A 19497-nucleotide genomic window follows, 5' to 3' on the forward strand; every position below is an offset into this window, starting at 1 on the left:
CACCTCCCCCCACCACCGGAACCTGTGAAAATGACTCTCCCAAGGAAGTGAAAGTTAAAGAGGACACTTTGTCACAGACCCTCAGGAATCTCTCTTGGATCACGTTTCAACCTCCGGGGAAACCATGAGCACGCTGCTGCCTCTTTGCTGCTGGTACTCCTGGCTGCTGTTATTTTATTGTAATTTTCAGGTAATGTCCCCCAGTGGCTATTATTGAGATGGAACTAGCTTTCTGCTGAGAGCTTTCCCCCAGGTGTGTCTCACAATGTGATCTTTTGTGTGCAGGTGCACGGAGCCTACTCCAGGTCACAAGACCATCCAGGTAAGAGAGTTTCCTTCTCATTCTGTTCCTTGTGTTCTCTTCGTACCTAGCTAGAGTACCCTAGAAACAGTTCATTTATGTATCTCTGAGGCTATCAGTGAATTGCCCTTTTGGGGCTCCTCTGTCCCCTACCTTGTGCCTGAAATCTCCTTGGCCTTCCTGGCAGCTCTGCCAGCCCTTGATGGAGGGTTGGAGAAGCAGGTTCCTTCTGCAGGACGGGCTCCTACTCTGGGTCAGATGAAACCTTGTGATTAAGGAATTGTAATCTTTTCAGTGTTGACGTTTTCTGTCTGTCTCTTTCAACTCACATCATATGCCTTCAGTGCAGATCCACTTGCGCTGACTTAGAGCTTTCTCTGGAGCCTCCAGCCCTGGGTGCTGTTGAACTCCGCTCTGTCCCAGTCCTACCTATGGGCACTTTCCTTCCCCAGTGCCTGGACTTGGAAACAGGGAAAATCTCCCTCTCCAGCCAGGGGGAGCCGCTTGCCTTCTGCCACTGGCTCCTCAGTCTGGAAGTGTTAGGGTGGGGGTCTTCTCAGAGAGGACAGCCCCTTATTGCAAGCGAGCGGGACACATTCACAGGCAGTCAGGCACAGGGCTGGGGAGAGGGGAGGCGCTCTGTGAGCAGTGGGAGTCTGCCCTGCTTCCTGGCTGCTTCCCGGCTGGAAGTTGCCTGGTGGTGAGGGGCCCCTGCTGATGTCCAAACCTTTTCTGGGAATCTGAGAGCACGAATGCTGACCTGGAGGTGAGCAATGCCTCTGACTCAGGCCCGAGGGGAGGTGGCCGGGTTTCCACTAATTGTGATCGTGAGCAGCCCTGGCCACCTCCCAGGAGACTCGTCTTTAATGCTGAACCAATAATGTGGGCTCCAGCCAGCATGCACAGAGCCCCTCTCCCATAGGAGCACCAGAAACCTGCTAGGTATCCTTAGCCCCGGGGGTGTGACGCAGCACAGTGCTGGGACATTCCTGTCATCAGCACTGCCCCCATTTGCCAGCTTCAGGGTTAGGGCCATTTCTCTTTCATCCATATTTTCTTTTTTCTTTTTCATGGTATTTTAAATTTTTTATTTTTTTATTGAAACATAGCTGATTGTACATATCTGTGGGGTACGGAGTTGAATATCTATACCTGTGTGCAATATGTGATGCTTAAAGCAGGATTATTAGTACGTTCATCACTATACAACGTAACTGTTTTTCGTGGCCCTTTGCCAATTTCATTCACATTTTCAAGGTGCTTCTTAAATCCTATGCTTAAAGCAGGATTATTAGTACATTCATCACTATACAACATAACTGTTTTTCGTGGCCCTTTGCCAATTTCATTCACATTTTCAAGGTGCTTCTTAAATCCTCTGTTTAAAAAGGTGTAGAATCTCTGAATTGCTACATGTTCCTCTTTTCTCAACCAAAATGCTGAGAGAAAAAAAGGGTTTCTGTGGCTTGGGAATAAATAAATACATCCAGCACTGCATGGAGGACGTGCATCCGCGAGGTCTGCACTTCCCACGGATGCCCCCTGCTCCTCCTGGTGTTCCAGCAGAGGAGAAGCAGAGAGGTGGGGTTGGTGGCCCGCCGGAGCTGGTGTCCTTGCCCGGGGAGCTCAGGCAGAGCCATGCCCTGCGCCCAAGCCCAGGAGGCAACCCTCAGCCCAGTCTGACACCTACTGCTGCTCAGTGGGAGGAAGAGGCCTCCAGGGGCCTCCAGGCTTCTGCCTGCCATGTGCTGTCCACAAGTCCACACCGTGCACTGCATCCTCCATCCCAGGGTCTCTCATCCATGCAACGTTGAATAGCGATGAGAAACTAATTGTGAAGAGCTAGCTTGACTATAGTGACTGTCTGTCCCTGCCTTCTTTTCCCTCTCTCTCTTCTCACCTCTCGTCCTTCTTTCTCTCTCTCTCTTTTATTCCTTCCTTCTTTCCCTCTTTATCTCATACTTTCTTCTTCCTCCTTTCCCTCCTCCTCTCCCTTCTCTCTTCTTTTTCTCTGTTTCTTTCCCAACCTCTCTCTCCCCACCGCTTCACTCTGCCTCTGTCTACCCACTCGTCTTTTAATGCCGGGGATGTTTCAAAGTCCCCCAACGAGCCGTGTGATTGCGTGGCGTGCTATCTTGTCTAAGTAGACATTTAGCGTCTAAGAGATTTTACCTGGTGAAGACCAAGGTGATTGTATCACTAGATGATCTCATGTCACCTTCTTGATGGGAAAAGAGCCAAGAGTGTCTTTTTCACAAAAGAATGAGATTTTCTTGTTCTGATGAAACTTTTAGAGCTATGGGTTATTTTACTCCTCAGGTTGTAAAAGGAAACCTGTGGGCTGAATTTAGTCCTCTGGTGTGTCTTGTTAGTACCACACAATATTTTAGTTTTAAAAACATTGCTAACATTAACATTTTGGGAGATTTAAAATAAAAAGTCTGGATTTCTGACTTCTCTTTAAAAAGCGGGAGTCTTGTCAATCCTGGGCAGACCTTCCTACAGAGCAACACTTATTTGGCATTGGGAAGCTACTTTACCGAGGCAGGGCACACACCTTCCAGTTTGCCACAGCCTCTACTGCTACGATACCTCATGGTACACAACTTTGTGATGCCATCTGTTTATTTTCAGTGTCTGTTCCTATCAGTCTGGGATGTGCTGTCCAGGTTGTTAAATACCCCGAATGTCATCCCTGGCCTCTGTCCAGGTAACTTCTCACAACTTGCCTGACTCTGTGGTTGTCTCTGTTACTTGTTTCCAGTCTATCCAAATAACTTAGTGTTGCTAGTTATAAGACATCTGGGCTAATTCAGATGTTTTTACACTTGTCTGAAGTGTAATGATGTGGAATAGATGGCGCAAACCTCCTCTTCTGGTCTCAAACCTCCTCTTCGCTTCACTGATCACTTATGGACACTGGTTAGTTTTGGGTCAAGTCTTTCGAGGTGAACGACACACCAGACCTTAATGCTATCAACCTTTTTGCCCAAAATTGACTATGGCCATTTGTAAATTCTTCACTGATCACTTATGGACACTGGTTAGTTTTGGGTCAAGTCTTTCGAGGTGAACTACACACCAGACCTTAATGCTATCAACCTTTTTGCCCAAAATTGACTATGGCCATTTGTAAATGAAAATGGTAAAAAGGGTTTTATTGTCCACATATTTTATTTTATGAAGATGAAGACTCTGAAGATATAACATCTGTTCTTTGTATAACAGATGTTATTTCCTTTTCCGACTTTTTCCCAGATGAATTGAATAACAAAGTCAATGAGGTTTTCTCCTCTTTAAAATAAATATCGTAGATTTTAGGAAACAAATCACAGTAGAAATGAAAATGGATATTTTTGAATTTTGCATTTCAGATTCTCAGTATTGCATGACAGTAGTAGAACTATTCCCATTGGAAATCAACTTAAGTCGGGCGTTACTTTCTGACATGCATAAGAGAGTTAGGTTGCTGTTTAGATACTTCTTTTTAGCTCATATTATAAAATTAACTTTGTTCTTGGCTTACATTTTGGACTTGTGTACATAATACGAAAGGGACAGATACAAAGCGAAAAATAGAACCAATGATCCAGATATGTGCAGATGTTTGGCACCCCGTGGACAAAAATTCAGATATTAGATGGAGTGTTTCAGTTTTCATCTGAAAATCTAGTATGTTCACTACCTATAGTCACTTTGATTGTGAAAGCAGGTCTAAAACAAGTTTTTTAAAGACCACAGGTCTGAAAATTCAAATAGAACAGAAAGATAATGCAATGTAAATCTCCTTCTTATGCTGACACCCAGTTCCTCAATTTCCTCACCCCCAGAATACTGGTCTCAGTTTCTTGGGTTTCCACTGAAACATTTCTCTCTTCCTCTCTCCCTCCTTGCCTTGAACACCAGTATTTTTCACCAATAGTTCCTCGTACACACAGCTTTTCTCATCTTGATTTTTTAACAATATCAATTAAAGAACATTCTACATCAGTGCATATATACCAGCCTCATTATATGTCCCAGCTGCACACTCGTCCATAATATGAATGTACCTAATTGATTTAGCCTGCCCTCTGTTAATGAGCCCTCTGTTGATGAGCCCTCTGTTCTCAAGCTTTTGACACAATAACAAAATTCTGCCACAAATACTCTCGTACATAGATGTTTGATCATAAGTGTGAGTATATACCTAGAATAAATTCCTGGGAGTGGAATTACTAGATCAGAGGGAATGCGTCCTTAAGATTTGGATAGATACTGCCAAATTGCCCTTCGGAAAGCCTGTACTGATTTCAACTCCCACCAAAACTGTAGCAGAACTTGCCAATTTAGTATATCTGACTTTTTGCTTGCCAGTCTGATAGGTAAACACAAACAGGTCAACTCATTGTAGTTTTAACATGCTTTTCAAAATTATGAACAAGGCTGAGTATCATTTTATATATTTATATAAATATAATGATATGATTATATCCTTTGCCCCAATATTCCGTTGATTTATTTTTTTTCCCAATGGTAGGAGTTTTACTGTTACAATAAATTTAATACATCTAAGAAAAAATCAGTATGTTTTTGTTATATGTGTTCTATAAACATTGTTCTCCAGTTTGATTTAGTTTGATATTTTTTCTGCGTAGAAATTTAGAACATTTATGTTGTCAAATTTATAACCATTTTTCCTTAGAAGGTTTTATGTTTTATTTTATTACACTTAAATTTTGATGCATCTGAAAATTGTCATGGTATAAACAGTGAGGTAGGGATCTTAATTTTTTTCCAGATGGTTAACTGGTTTTAATGCCTTTTGTTGAAAAATATTTCTCCCCTGATTTAAAATACCACCTTTGTCATAAACTAAATTTCTATATATACTTGGGAGTATTTGTGGATTTTTCTTCCCCTGAACTGTCTATCAATATGTGGTCCCAAATCATCTTTATGATGTCTCGTTATCTCTAGTATTAGCTTCCTCTGATCCTTTCCCATCCCCTCTCCAGATTTCCTGGAGTACTCTTGCTAACTTATTTTCCTATATAAGCCCCATAATCAGATTTCTTCCTCACAAAAAATTTTCTCAGCATATTTTCTGCAAATTTCCTAATATTTATAGATCAATGAAATGATAGTTGATATTTCTTATGATAATTGAGTCTGCTTTTCCAAAAATAGGTTGAGTCTTTCATTTATCCAAAGATTCTTTAATATCCCTCAGTATTTTGTTTTGTTTTGTTTTCTTCACAAGAATCTTGTACAATTCTTATTCTTTTATTTTTATTTTATTATTTATTTATTTATTTTTATTGAAACATAATCATATGTATCTGTGGGGTACAGAGTTGCATATCAATACCTGTGTGCAGTATATGATACTCAAATCAGGATAATTAGTATATTCATCATTACACAATGTTATTGTTTTTTTGTGGCCCTTTCCCACCCCCTTTTCCACCCCCTTTCCCACCTCTGCTAACCTACCTCAGTTCTGTTCTCTCCTTTTGAAGGTTCAGTGTATTATTGTGATTGTTGTATCTTTCTTTCTTTCTTTTTTTTTTTTACTTTATTTTTTAGCTCCCACTTATGAGTGAGGACGTGCAGTATTTCTTTCTGTGCCTGGCTTATTTCACTTAACATTATTTTCTGTAAGTTGATCCATGTTGCTGCGAATGGCAGTATTTCATTCTTTTTTATGGTAGAGTAGTATTCCATTGTGTAAATATACCACATTTTCCTTATCCAGTCATCTGACGATGGACATTTAGGTTGCTTCCAGCTCTTGGCTAGTGTAAATAGTGCTGTGGTCAACATGGGAGTGCAGGTGTCCCTTTGACATGATGATTTCCATTCCTTTGGGCATATACCCAGCAGTGGGATTGCTGGATCATATGGCAGTTCTATCTGTAGTTGTTTGAGGAGCCTCTATACAGTTTTCCATAATGGCTGTACCAATTTACAGTCCCATCAGCAGTGTGGGAGGGTTCCTGCTTGTCTGCATCCTCTCCAGCATTTGTTATTTTGTCTTTTTGAAAGTAGCCAGTCTAACTGGGGTGAGATGATATTTCAATGTGGTTTTGATTTGCGTTTCCCTGATGCTGAGAGATATTGAACATTTTTTCATGTGTCTGTTGGCCATTTGTATACCTTCCTTTGAGAAATGCCTATTTGGCTCCTTTGTCCATTTTTTTTAAAAAAAACAGATTATTTGGTGTTTTTACTAAGTCATTTGACTAACTTGTATATTCTAGATATTAATCCCTTGTTGGATGCATAGTTTGCACATAGTTTCTCCCGTTCTATAGGTTGTCTTTTCTCTCTGTTAATTGTTTATTTTGCTGTGCAGAAGCTTTTAAGTCTGATATAATCCCATTTGCTTATTTTTCCTCTTGTTGTCTGTGCTTTTGGGGTCATATTCATGAAGTCTTTGTCCAGTCCTACTTCTTGAAATGTTTCCCCTATGTTTTCATTCAGGAGTTTTATAGTTTCAGGTCTTGTATTTAAGTCTTTAATCCATTTTGAGTTGATTTTGATATATGATAAGAGGTACAGATCTAGTTTCATTCTTCTACATATGGTTGTCCAGTTTTCCCAGCACCATTTATTGAAGAAGCAGTCTTTTCCCCAATGTATGTTCTCATTGCCTTTGTTAAAAATCAGTTGGCTGTAAGTATGTGGTTTGATTTCTGGGTTCTCTATTCTGCTCTTTTAGTTCAGTGTCTATTTTTATACCCATACCATGCTGTTTTAGTTACTATAGCTTTGTAGTATAATTTGAAGTCAGGTAGTTTTGATGTTTTTTCCTTCTGTCTTTTTTTTTTTTTTTTTTGCTAAGGATTGCTTTGGCTATGTGGGGTCTTTTGTTGTTCCACATGAACATTGGGATTGTTTTTCTATTTCTGTGAAGAAAGTCATTGGTATTTTGATGTGTATTGCATTGAATCTGTAGATCACTTTAGGTAGTATGGACATTTTCACAATGTTAATTCTTCAAATCCAAGAGCATAGAATGTCTTTCCTACTTTTTGTGTCCTTTTTAATTTGTTTCAGCAGTGATTTGTAGTTCTCATAGAAATCTCTCACCTCCTTAGTTTAAATTTATTCCTAGGATATTTGCAGGGGTTTTTTGTTTTGTTTGGTTTGGTTTGGTGACTGCTGTAAATAGACTTACTTTCTTGATTTCTTTTTCTGCTAGTTTGTTGTTGGAGTATAAAAATCTTACTGATTTTTGTGTGTTGATTTTGTATCCTGCAATTGTACTCAGATTGTTTATCAACTCTTAAGAGTTTTTTTATAGAGTCTTTAGGTTTTTCTATGTATAGGATCATGTCATCTGCATACAGGGGCAATTTGATTTTGTCTTTTCCAGCCTGGATGCCCTTTATTTCTTTCTCTTCCCTGATTGCTGTGGCTAGTACTTCTGATACTATGTTAAATAGGAGTGGTGAAAGTAGGATTCTTTGTCTTGTTCCCATTCTTGAAGGGAAAGCTTTCAGCTTTTCCCCATTTGGGATGATATTGGAGGTTGTTTTGTCATAGATGGCTTTTATTGTGTTGTGATACTTTCTTTCTATACCTAATTTGCTGAGAGCCTTTATCATAATGGATGTTGAATTTTGTCAAATGCTTTTTCTGCATCTACTGAGATGTATACATATGGGATTTTGTCCTTGATTTTGTTGCTGTGGTGTATCACATTTATTGACTTGCATATGTTGAACCATCCTTGTGTCCCTGGGATGACTCCCATTTGATCATGGTGTATCATTTTGTTGATGTGTTACTGTATTCTATTTGCTAATATTTTATATATGTTTATCAAAGATATTGGCCTGTAGTTTTCTTTTTTTGTTGTATCTTTGTCTGGTTTTGGTATCAGAGTGATGCTGGCCTCATAGAATGAGATTGGGAAAATAGCCTCTGTTTCAGTTTTTTGCAATATTTTGAAGAGAATTGGTATTAATTCTTCTTTTAAATTTGGTAGAATTCAGCAGTGAAGCTGTCTGGTCCTGGGCTTTTCTTTGTTGGAGACTACTGATTGCTGCTTCAACCTCATTGCTTGTTATTGGTCTGTTCAGGTTTTCTGTGTCTTCTTGGTTCAGTCTTGGTTGCTTTTATGTGTCCAGAAATTTATCCATTTCCTTCAGGTTTTCGAATTAATTGGTGTATATAATAGTCTGTAATGATTCTTTGTATTTTTGTGGTATCAGTTGTAATGTCTCCTTTTTCACTTCTGATTTTTGTTATTTGGGTCTTCTCTCTTCTTTTTACTTAGCCTAGCTAATGGTTTGTCTATTTTATTTATCTTCCTGAAAAACCAATTTTTTTGTTCCATTGATCTTTTGTATCATTTTTCAATTTTCTGTTTCATTTAGTTCTGCTCTGATCTTAATTATTTCTTTCTTAATTTTGGGATTGGATTGTTCTTGTTTTTCTAGTTATTTGAGGTGTAGTGTTAGGTTGTTTATTTGAAATATTTCCATTCTTTTGAAATAAGTGTTTATTGCAACAGACTTCCCTCTAAGTACTGCTTTTTCTGTATCCCACAGGCTTTGGTATGATGTGTCTTTATTTTCATTAGTTTCAAGACATTTTTTGATTTCCTGTTTAATTTCTTCTTGGACCAATGGATTATTCAGGAGCCTGTTATTTAATTTCCATTTGTTTGTGTAGTTTCCAGAGTTTCGCTTGTTACTGATTTCAAGTTTTAATCCATTGTGGCCTGAAAAGATATTTGAAATGATTTCAATTTTTTACAATTTGTTGAGACTTGATTTATAACCTAACATGTAGTCTATCCTGGAGAGTGTTCTATGTGCTGATGAGAAGAATGTATATTCTGCAGTTGTTGGATGAAATGTTCTGTAGATACTTGCCAAGTCCAATTAGTCTAAAGTGTGGTTTAAATCCTGTGTTTCTTTGTTGATTTGTTTCTTAGATGATCCATCCAATGTTGACAGAGGGGTGTTCAGGTCCCCCACTATTATCATATTGGAGCCTATCTCTTTCTTTAGGTCTAATAGTGTTTGCTTTATATATCTGGGTACTCCAGTGTTGGGTGCATATGTATTTATGATTGTTATGTCTTCTTGCTCAGTAGATCCCTTTATCATTATATAGGGGCCCTCTTTGTCTCTTTTGATGTTTTTTTAAAATTTAAAGCCTATTTTACCCAATATAAGAATAGCTACTCCTCCTTGTTTTTGATTTCCTCTTGTGTCATATATCTTTTTCCATTCCCTCACTAGTAGTCTGTGTGTGTGTCTTTACAGGTGGGGCAAATTTCCTGTGGACAGCATGTAGTGGGGTGGTCTACTTTCTTAATCCAATCAGCCAGTCTGTGTCTTGAGAGTGGGGAATTTAATCCATTTACATTTAGGATTGTTATTGATGTTTTTTTTTTTTTTTAACTCCTGACATTTAATTTCTTTTGTTTTCTTTCTTTCTTTCTTTCTTTCTTTCTTTCTTTCTTTCTTTCTTTCTTTCTTTCTTTCTTTCTTTCTTTCTTTCTTTCTTTCGTTCGTTCTTTCTTTCTTTCTTTCTTTCTTTCTTTCTTTCTTTCTTTCTTTCTTTCTTTCTTTCTTTCTTTCTTTCTTTCTTTCTTTCTTTCTTTCGTTCGTTCTTTCTTTCTTTCTTTCTTTCTTTCTTTCTTTCTTTCTTTCTTTCTTTCTTTCTTTCTTTCTTTCTTTCTTTCTTTCTTTCTTTCTTTCGTTCGTTCTTTCTTTCTTTCTTTCTTTCTTTCTTTCTTTCTTTCTTTCTTTCTTTCTTTCTTTCTTTCTTTCTTTCTTTCTTTCGCAAACCCTTATCTAGACTAACCAAGAAAAAAAGAGAGAAGACCAAAATTACCAAAATCAGAAATAAAGCAGGGGCATTATTACATTGACATGATTTTTTGTGGTGGTAAGATGTGTCTTTCTATTTCTTGTTTACATATTTGTTCTTATAGGTTTTGTCCTTTATTGTGTATTCATGGTAGTAGTTATCATTTTCTACAATCCAGATGCAGGACTTCCTTGACGACTTCTTGTAGGGCTGGTTGTTTGGTGATGAACTCCCGCAGCTTTTGTTTGTTTGGAAAATACATTATTTTTCCCTCATTTCTGAAAAATAGTCTTGCTGGGTATAGCATTCTCGGCTGGCAGTTTTTTTCTTTTCAAACTTTGGATATATCATCCCATTCTCTTCTGTCCTGTAGGGTTTCTGTTAAGAAATCTGCTGTCAGTCTGATGGTGACTCCCTTAGAGATGACTTGATGCTTTTCTCTTGCTGTTTTTAGGATTATCTATTTTTGACTTTTGACAGTTTGACTACAATGTGTCTCAGAAAGGACCTTTTTGTATTGAATGTTGCAGATCTTTGAGCTTCTTGGATCTGGAAGTCCATGTCTCTACCAATACGTGGGAAGTTTTCCACTATTATTTCATTGAGTATGTTTTCAATACCTTTTCCTTTCTCCTCCCCTTCTGGAACACCCGTGATTAAAATGTTTGTGTGCTTAAGGTAGCCCGCTAGCTCTCTAAATTTTCTTCATTTTTTTATTCTTTTCTTTTCTTTTTCATTTCTTTCTTTCTTTTTTTTTTTTTCTTTTCTTTTCTTTTTCTTTTTTTTTTTTTTGTTCTGCTTGGGTTATTTTGAAGAGACTGTCTCAAGATCAGAAATTCTTTCTTCTCCTTGCTATAGCCTGCTTCTTATGCTCTGAGTTGTAGTTGTTATTTTGTCTAATGAGTCTTTCAGTTCCAGGAGTTCCACTACAGTCTTTTTTATGGTAGTTATCTCTTCATAAATTTCCTCCTTCATGTCCTGGATTGCTTTTCTCTTTCATTGTGTTGTCTGAGATTTCTAGGATCTCACTGAGTTTCTTTAAGATTGTTACTTGGAATTTCCTTTCAGACCTATTGAGGGTTTCATGTTGTTTAGGGTCTGGTAGTTGAGAATTATAGTGTTCCTTTGGTGGTGTCATATTTTCTTGTTTTTTCACATTTCTAGTTGATGCCTAGTCATCTGGTGGTTGCTTCTTGTATTACTTTAATGCACATTTGAGGAGAGTGACTCCCTCCTATAGATTTGTTATATATTGCCTATTGGGTGGGGTGTTTTAGTTTTGGTACCACGTAGGCTCAGTAGTTTCAGTAGTTCCAGGTAGACTCAGTGGTTCCAGGTAAACTCAGTAGTTCTAGGTAGACTCAGTATTTCCAGGGGACACCAGCAGCTATGTCTGTAGCAGGGGCTATGTGCACAGCTAAGATCACATAGGTGGGTGGGGGGCTGTGTGGAAAGCCAGGGAAGCTGGGGCCATGCAGGTGGCTTGACGGATGTACCCATATGAGTGGGTAGAGCTGCATGGGTGTCTGGATGGCTGCACCCATGTGGATGGGTGGCTGGTCAGTTGGGGTCATGTGGGCTGGTGGAGCTGCATGAGTGGCCAGGTGGTTGGGGTTGCAAGGTCAGCTAGATGGCTGGGCCCACATGGATGGGTGGGGCCACATGGGCAGTGGGACCTACATGGGCAGGTGGGGCTGCACTGGTGGCCTGGTGGTTGGAGTCATGTAGGTGGCCTGGGATGCACAGGTGGTTGGAAGGCTAGAGCTGCGATGCAGGTGCCCAGCACCACATGGACAACATGGACCATATGGTGGGATGTGCTGCTCAGGATGAACTCAAGTGTGGAAGAAGGGCCACAGCTCTGGGACTAGACAATAGCACAGGCAACCGAAGTGGTGCAGGGGTCAGGCTGGGGCAGGAGCAAGAGGAGGGTTACTACTGGGAAGCGATTGCAGCCAAGCAGATTATTTCCGCTGCAAGGGAGAATTCCTCATGGCTCACCCTGGTTTGGTAGATGTGGCAGTGGCTGAAGCTGCATGCCTCTTTCTCCTCTACACCTCTCTGCTTGGTTTTCATGCTCTACAGGGTCTTCAGCAGGCTCACCCTGCCCTCCCAGGCTCTCCCACTGATACTCTCCACCATACTTGGCCGTCCTTTTCTTGCTCTGGTTCTCTTCTGTGAGAGGTTCGTGCGTTGGGCACCTCTAGTCTGCCATTTGCCCTTGATTCCCTCTTTTGTTTTTAAATGTTTTTTCTTTATTGGCTGCATTTATAAATGAGAACTTTTCTTCTATATTTTTTAGCATTATTTTTGGAATACAGAAAAGCTATTGTCATTTGTGTATTTAATTTGTATGAGCCTTCTTGCAAAATTCATTTATTGTTTGGAATAGTTTTTTACTTACTAAATTCTTTTCTTATTTGTAATCGTTTTTCACTTTGGTTATCAGGCATACATCATTTGAAAATAATGATCACATTATCTCCTCTTTAAAAAGTTTTTTTTTTTAAGAGCTGCGATGCAGGTGCCCAGCACCACATGGACAACATGGACCATATGGCGGGATGTGCTGCTCAGGATGAACTCAAGTGTGGAAGAAGGGCCACAGCTCTGGGACTAGACAATAGCACAGGCAACCGAAGTGGTGCAGGGGTCAGGCTGGGGCAGGAGCAAGAGGAGGGTTACTACTGGGAAGCGATTGCAGCCAAGCAGATTATTTCCGCTGCAAGGGAGAATTCCTCATGGCTCACCCTGGTTTGGGAGATGTGGCAGTGGCTGAAGCTGCATGCCTCTTTCTCCTCTACACCTCTCTGCTTGGTTTTCATGCTCTACAGGGTCTTCAGCAGGCTCACCCTGCCCTCCCAGGCTCTCCCACTGATACTCTCCACCATACTTGGCCGTCCTTTTCTTGCTCTGGTTCTCTTCTGTGAGAGGTTCGTGCGTTGGGCACCTCTAGTCTGCCATTTGCCCTTGATTCCCTCTTTTGTTTTTAAATGTTTTTTCTTTATTGGCTGCATTTATAAATGAGAACTTTTCTTCTATATTTTTTAGCATTATTTTTGGAATACAGAAAAGCTATTGTCATTTGTGTATTTAATTTGTATGAGCCTTCTTGCAAAATTCATTTATTGTTTGGAATAGTTTTTTACTTACTAAATTCTTTTCTTATTTGTAATCGTTTTTCACTTTGGTTATCAGGCATACATCATTTGAAAATAATGATCACATTATCTCCTCTTTAAAAAGTTTTTTTTTTTAACTATGAATAACACAAAGATTACTTTATTAAGTTTAACTTTCCTATGAACGAGCAGAAATTTAGGGCTGTGGTTAGTATTTACTCATCTGGACCATTATTTCCACTTCTGAGAAGTAATCACAGGGGAATAATCCAAGAGAAGATTAAAATTATATGCACAAAGCTGCTTATGTTAGAGTTACCTACAAGAGTAAAATGGGAAACTATTGATTGTTCATCAGTGGGAGAGTGGTTAATTATGTTATGGGGCAGCCACTGAAGGAAATATTACCCAAACTTGATTGTGAAGGCTAGCCAGAAGTGAATAAATCAAATAATTCATGTATTAAGTGAGAATAACTGAATAGAAAATAGTATATCTGCATAAACATATGTCTACTCAATGAACAAAGATCATAAGGGAAAGTGTGAAATGAGTGATTTTAGTGTGGAAGAAACACAGAGGGACAATAGAAGGACAAGAATTAAACTCAGAAAGGCTTGCGTGTGAGTACTGCATCTAAACCCAGCTAGCTGTGTAATTTTGAGCAAGAATTTTATTCCTTGTCTTTACACGTAGCCTGAGAATGCAATTGTCTTGTAGATTATTGTTAGAGCTAAATGGGAAGCACTTGTAAAGTTCCTCAAACAATGTCTGGCACAATGCTGATGTTAGTTTTCTCCTCTTTTAAAATTATTTTAACCTTTGTTGTTGTTGTTGTTGTGTGATTACATCAGCTATTGCCTCTAAAACAAGGTTAAATAATAGTGGGACAACAGACGCTCTTGTCTTTTTCCTGACACTAGTGGGTGCTCTTCCAGTGTTCCTCCATTAAGCACCATGGCTTTTGTTTCGCTGTTTTCCTATTGATCCTGTTTTATCCAGTTAAGGAAAAACTCATCGATTTCTACTTGTAAGAGGCCTTTTTTTTTCAACCAAGAATGTGTATTTTATCAGATGCCTTTTCAATATCTCCCATAGTTGCTGTGATACTTTTCCTCCAATTCATAAAGTGTATGGTAAGCAGTTCTTTAACTTCGGTTCTTTCCTTCCTAATGGTGACTTTAAGTTTTTATTCTTTTTTTCCCCCAAGGGTTTGAGGTCTTGGCTTCAGCTTCCCATTACTGGCCATTGGAAAATGTGGACGGGATTCATGAGCTTCAGGATGCAAGTGAAGGTAGACGCGGGTGTTGGGAATCACTGCAGCTGTGGGAAGGGGTGACCCTCAGCAGGACACAGAGGGGAACGGTGGGAGGACCAGGGTTAAACTCAGAAAGCTTGTGAGTGAGCAGTGCTCTAAAACTAGCTAGCCGTGGGATGCCGAACAAGAGTTTTATTCCTCGTCTTCACAAACAGGCTAAGATGACAATGATCTTACAGATTATTATTAGAACAAAATGAGGAAGTGCTTGTAAAGCACCTGAAGCAACACCGGGCACAGTGTGGATATTAGTGTCCCCTCTTTGTAAGTTATTTTTATTCTTGTTTCTTATTTCTGGGTGGCCTCAGCTGAAGGCTATCAGCAGAAACCCAGTGAACAGTGTCTGCTTTGAAGCCAGGACGATGGAGGTGGACAGATATTCATGTAGTTTCCCCTAATATTTGTTAACTCAGGACAGTTGTTAATTCAAGACAATTTACTAGAAGTTTCATGTATGTTTATGAAGAGTATGGGGCAGAATTTGTGATTCAAAATGTGATTATAATGTGCATTTTCCCCAACAACCTTGGTGGACAGCAGCTGCTATGATGGATTTATCTCCTACGAGTCCAGGGGTATATTTTTTAGGTAGAAAAAGCTGGCATAGTCTATATGCCTGCAGAGCTGGGGCCCTTTCGAAGCAAGTGCCAAAGACTGTACCCACTTAGACTAACTCACATGATCGTGGGGTCCCTGCTTCAGTTGCAAAGGTCCCCTCACCTACCAACCAGCTTCTCCACACGTCAGTTCCCCTTTGAAAAGATTAGACATTGCTTAAGATGCTGCCAGTGGTATCCAATTCCACAGAAAATAGTGTCTCTATTTGACTTAATTCAGATATTTGGTGGTAGGAGAAACCCAGAATCTTCCTGAGCATTTTCTTCATTCCATTAAGAACCATTTTTAAAATATAAGTTTTGAATGTTTTGGGATGGTTTCACATTTTTATTTGTATTTACTTATTGCTCCTGATTAAGTCAAATGGCTGATGTATCCAATGATCCTAGCACATGCTCAAATCGTTTCTGTCCCGATTCTGTGTCATGCGTTAAAACAAACCCAAAACCTACATATTGCTGATTACTATGTTTTCCACACCAACACACTGGTATTTTTATTACTCCTATGATTTAATGTGCTGCTGGAAATCTCAACTGAAATTTCTAAACTGTTTCCTTAAAATCTGTGAATTGAGAAGCATTAGAGCTGGAGTCTGTGCTTACCATGGGAGCCCCGTCAAGGGGAAGCAGAGATGGCCACAGTCAAAAACCATCCTATAGCTTGATACTTTCTCCAAACAGTTTGCACTGTAGGGATAGAAAAAGTCCCTGTACAAGTTTGTTATGTGACTGGTTTGGGTTAAAATAAACCACTTTCCCTGGTTATAATTTTAATGTTGGCACCACACGCACACACACACACAGAATGGTAACTACATGAGGTGATAAATATGTTAATTAGCTTGATTGTTGTGATTATTTCATAATGTATACAAATAGCAAATTATCAAGTTGTACACCTTATACTGTATATACATACAATTTTTAATTCTCAATTATACTTCAATAAATCTGAAAAAAAAAACTAGAGCCTGAATACCTATCAGTATATTTCTTTCCTCACCTGTTCATCTGAGCTCGTTGTTGTAGATTAAATCAGTAATTCTTGATGTTTTGAAAACCTTTGTCTATGACAACTCCTTCTCATAAAGTGATATAATTATTCAGATACAATTACACTGTGGTCATATTTTGTTCACTGAAGGTATTGACTTCCAGTAAAACTCTAAATATATTAGTGTTTGTCCCCAAATGCTGGAACGTTGAAGGCTTCACTGCACTTTCTCACTGGATTCGTTCTTTATGTTATAATGCTATTCTGGCATATTTCAATTTGATTGCAGGCTTCTTAAAGGAAAAAAGAAAAGAACAGAATCCATCAGCACATCTTGTTGCTGGAGATGGTTGAATGACCTTGGAAATCATTCCATGTTCATGCATCCTTGTTATTTGTTGTCGAACTCTCTGCTGTTTTGTCCATTTGTCATGATCTCACGTAGTCATTTTCACGCTGTGTTTCCGTCTCATCAGTCCTTGTGACATTAGAACCATTAATCCTTTTGTTAAGGCTATTTTATGAATGGCCAAGTTCAATTTCATATCTCTCAACTAAATTTCTGTGTATGAGTTGGAGCCAGCAGATTGGAGCTGCTGCAGTCATGCCCTGGCTTTGGGACTCAGCCAGGCCACTGGAGTTGTCCAGGATGTTGACTGAACAAATGGGAGGGCAGTGGAGGGTGTAGAGGGGTGAGGTTGAAGGAGAAAATCCGAGATGTTCCTTGGAGGAAAGGAGCCTTCCTGATGCATGCACAGGTTGAGAGATATGTCAGTTCCATTTGTTTTTTGTCTCACTCATGTGTTGTGCTTTTCTCTTTTGTTGTTTTACCCAGCATTACGAACCCGCAACCTCACTGTGCTTCCTTCCCATAATTCTGCCTTTGTATATACCAATGACTCTGCCTACTCAAATTTCTCTGCAACTGTAGGTGAGCATTTACATACTTTTGTTCTACGTTCTGTCGAGTTTGGCTCTGCAATGACATTCAATTTGGTAGTATATGAATTCACTGAATCTTGGCTAGCAAACGGGCAAATATCCAAGTAAAGAACAGCAGACCCAGGATGTTAAAAGGAAGTATCAGAAAAGGCAATATGTTAGAAATTGTGTCTATTCTTTGAAGTTAATCAAGATCTTCTAAACCAGCTGCTTGCTTCTAGAGCAAAACAAACACAAGATGAGATCTTTTGTAAACATAGAAATTGTTTGGATATTTAAATGAGTTATATTCTTTTTTCCCTTTTAATGGAAAATGAAAGTTAATTTTAAAGTACCTCATCAAAAATCTGATCTCTTACAAACATTAACATCAGGATTTCTTCTGAAACAATTAAAAAAAATTAGAAGCTGTTTTATGAAATGCTCACCAGTCATGATTAAATTACTGTCTTATTTAATAACCTCCATATGGTTCATCCGAAGGGTCTTCGAAAAGTTCATGGAAGGATTGTATTATCTTTTTAATTCAATTTTCCCACAATCTTTTTGAAGTACCCTTGTATTTTCCCCATGTAGCTCAAAGCAAAAGGGATAATAGCAATTGTGGTATTTCTCTGAATAGTGTAGAAAGCCAGATCTGATCATGTAGATCTCACCCTTTGATCTTTTCTCAACACATAACCTGATTGCTCTTTCACCTGTGAGCTGTTTGGCTTCCAGAATTAATTTTGCCAATCAAACAGTCTGGCTTAGGGGATTCTATAGCCTAACTCAATTATGCAACTGCTAGTTATCCATTTAACTTTGTAATATATAGATCTTCCCTAGCAACAAATGGGATGAATAAAAAAATAATGAGTTTAAGAACAGTAAGAAAAAACATTGATGCCCCTTGAGTTGGTTATCCACATGACAGTGGAAGATAGAAAGGCTGAGCTGGGGTCGTGGTTGGGTCAAAAGACCCCAGTAGCTCTGGTGTATGCCTTGAGCTGGGTCGATAGGTCCCAGGGCAACAAGCATTCTTCTCCCCAGTCTCTATGCTAGTGAAGATATCTGAGTGACTATGACCCCAGTTAATAATAAATGCCTAATCACTCTTGCTTTTTATAGTCTTCACTTATCTATTCTGTAAACCATTCACCTGCCACGCTCACCATCAGATACATTTGCTATGGGAACAGGACAAAGCATGATGGCTGGATGGAGCAGGGCATCCAAACCAGGATTTATGGCCGGTGGCCTTGTAATTGGCAGCCTCTTCTGGGACTATTCAAAATGTAACTGTGGGTTTTCGTCCCAGAGTCTGAAAATGGGTTCTTTTAAAATCATGGGTTCACATGGCTAGGTTTAGGGGCTTTCAATTACAACTCAAAAGAAGATGGAGTTCAGCTGTAGTTTTATGTTCAAACTTTTACTAAAATATTTCACTTAGAAAGTTCAGTGTGAAGATAGGGGTGGGTGGGAAGCACTCATAAAGCATGTCGATGCAACAAAAATTCAGAACAATAGGAGATGACAACCATGTAACCCGGTCACTCAACTGTTGGCACATACAATAATTATAATATCATTATATTATAATGCATATTAACACTAACATCATAATTCATAGAATATAATATTATTATCTAACACTTCAATAGACATAAATTATTTATAATTTAATTCGTTGAATAGTAATCATTACTGTTAATATTTTAGACTAATATACAATATTAAAAATTATAATTACAAAGATAAGTAATACTGTACACGTATATGTAGGTTATAGCGAGTCTGAAACGTGTCTTTAGACTTTTAATCTCNGGGTGGGAAGCACTCATAAAGCATGTCGATGCAACAAAAATTCAGAACAATAGGAGATGACAACCATGTAACCCGGTCACTCAACTGTTGGCACATACAATAATTATAATATCATTATATTATAATGCATATTAACACTAACATCATAATTCATAGAATATAATATTATTATCTAACACTTCAATAGACATAAATTATTTATAATTTAATTCGTTAAATATTAATCATTACTGTTAATATTTTAGACTAATATACAATATTAAAAATTATAATTACAAAGATAAGTAATACTGTACACGTATATGTAAGTTATAGCGAGTCTGAAACGTGTCTTTAGACTTTTAATCTCATGAAGTTATTAACACATGATGTTGTCATTTTTCTTGCTTAGAGATGGTAGAAGGGAAGGTCAACAAAGGCGTTTACTTCAAAGAGAGAAAGGGGGTCACGGTCCTCTATTACGACAGGGACAAGGCTTCCTGCATTAGCAATCCAGCGCAGTGTGGCCCTGAAGGTGAGTGAGTGATGTCTTCAGCATATTTTAATGCATTTCATTCTTGGGTAGCACCTGCTCCTCTGGC

The 19497-nt window shown here is 38.7% G+C and overlaps 1 protein-coding gene across 1 annotated transcript in view; it reads left to right on the top strand.

Annotated features, from left to right (window-relative positions):
• Positions 1 to 51: 51 nt before the first annotated feature.
• The window catches only part of LOC103605993 (probable G-protein coupled receptor 133), a gene marked incomplete at its 3' end in the record, with an annotated part of 52095 nt that continues 32649 nt past the window's right edge, over positions 52 to 19497 (top strand). The window contains exons 1-4 of the mRNA XM_008590588.1: positions 52 to 190; positions 286 to 322; positions 14447 to 14530; positions 19308 to 19430. Of these exons, the coding sequence (XP_008588810.1) occupies positions 125 to 190; positions 286 to 322; positions 14447 to 14530; positions 19308 to 19430 (310 nt within the window). The remainder of the gene's footprint in view (positions 191 to 285; positions 323 to 14446; positions 14531 to 19307; positions 19431 to 19497) is intronic.

Source organism: Galeopterus variegatus, unplaced genomic scaffold, assembly GCF_000696425.1.
Source record: "Galeopterus variegatus unplaced genomic scaffold, G_variegatus-3.0.2 Scaffold6219, whole genome shotgun sequence".
In the NCBI taxonomy this organism is placed as follows: Eukaryota; Metazoa; Chordata; class Mammalia; order Dermoptera; family Cynocephalidae; genus Galeopterus; species Galeopterus variegatus.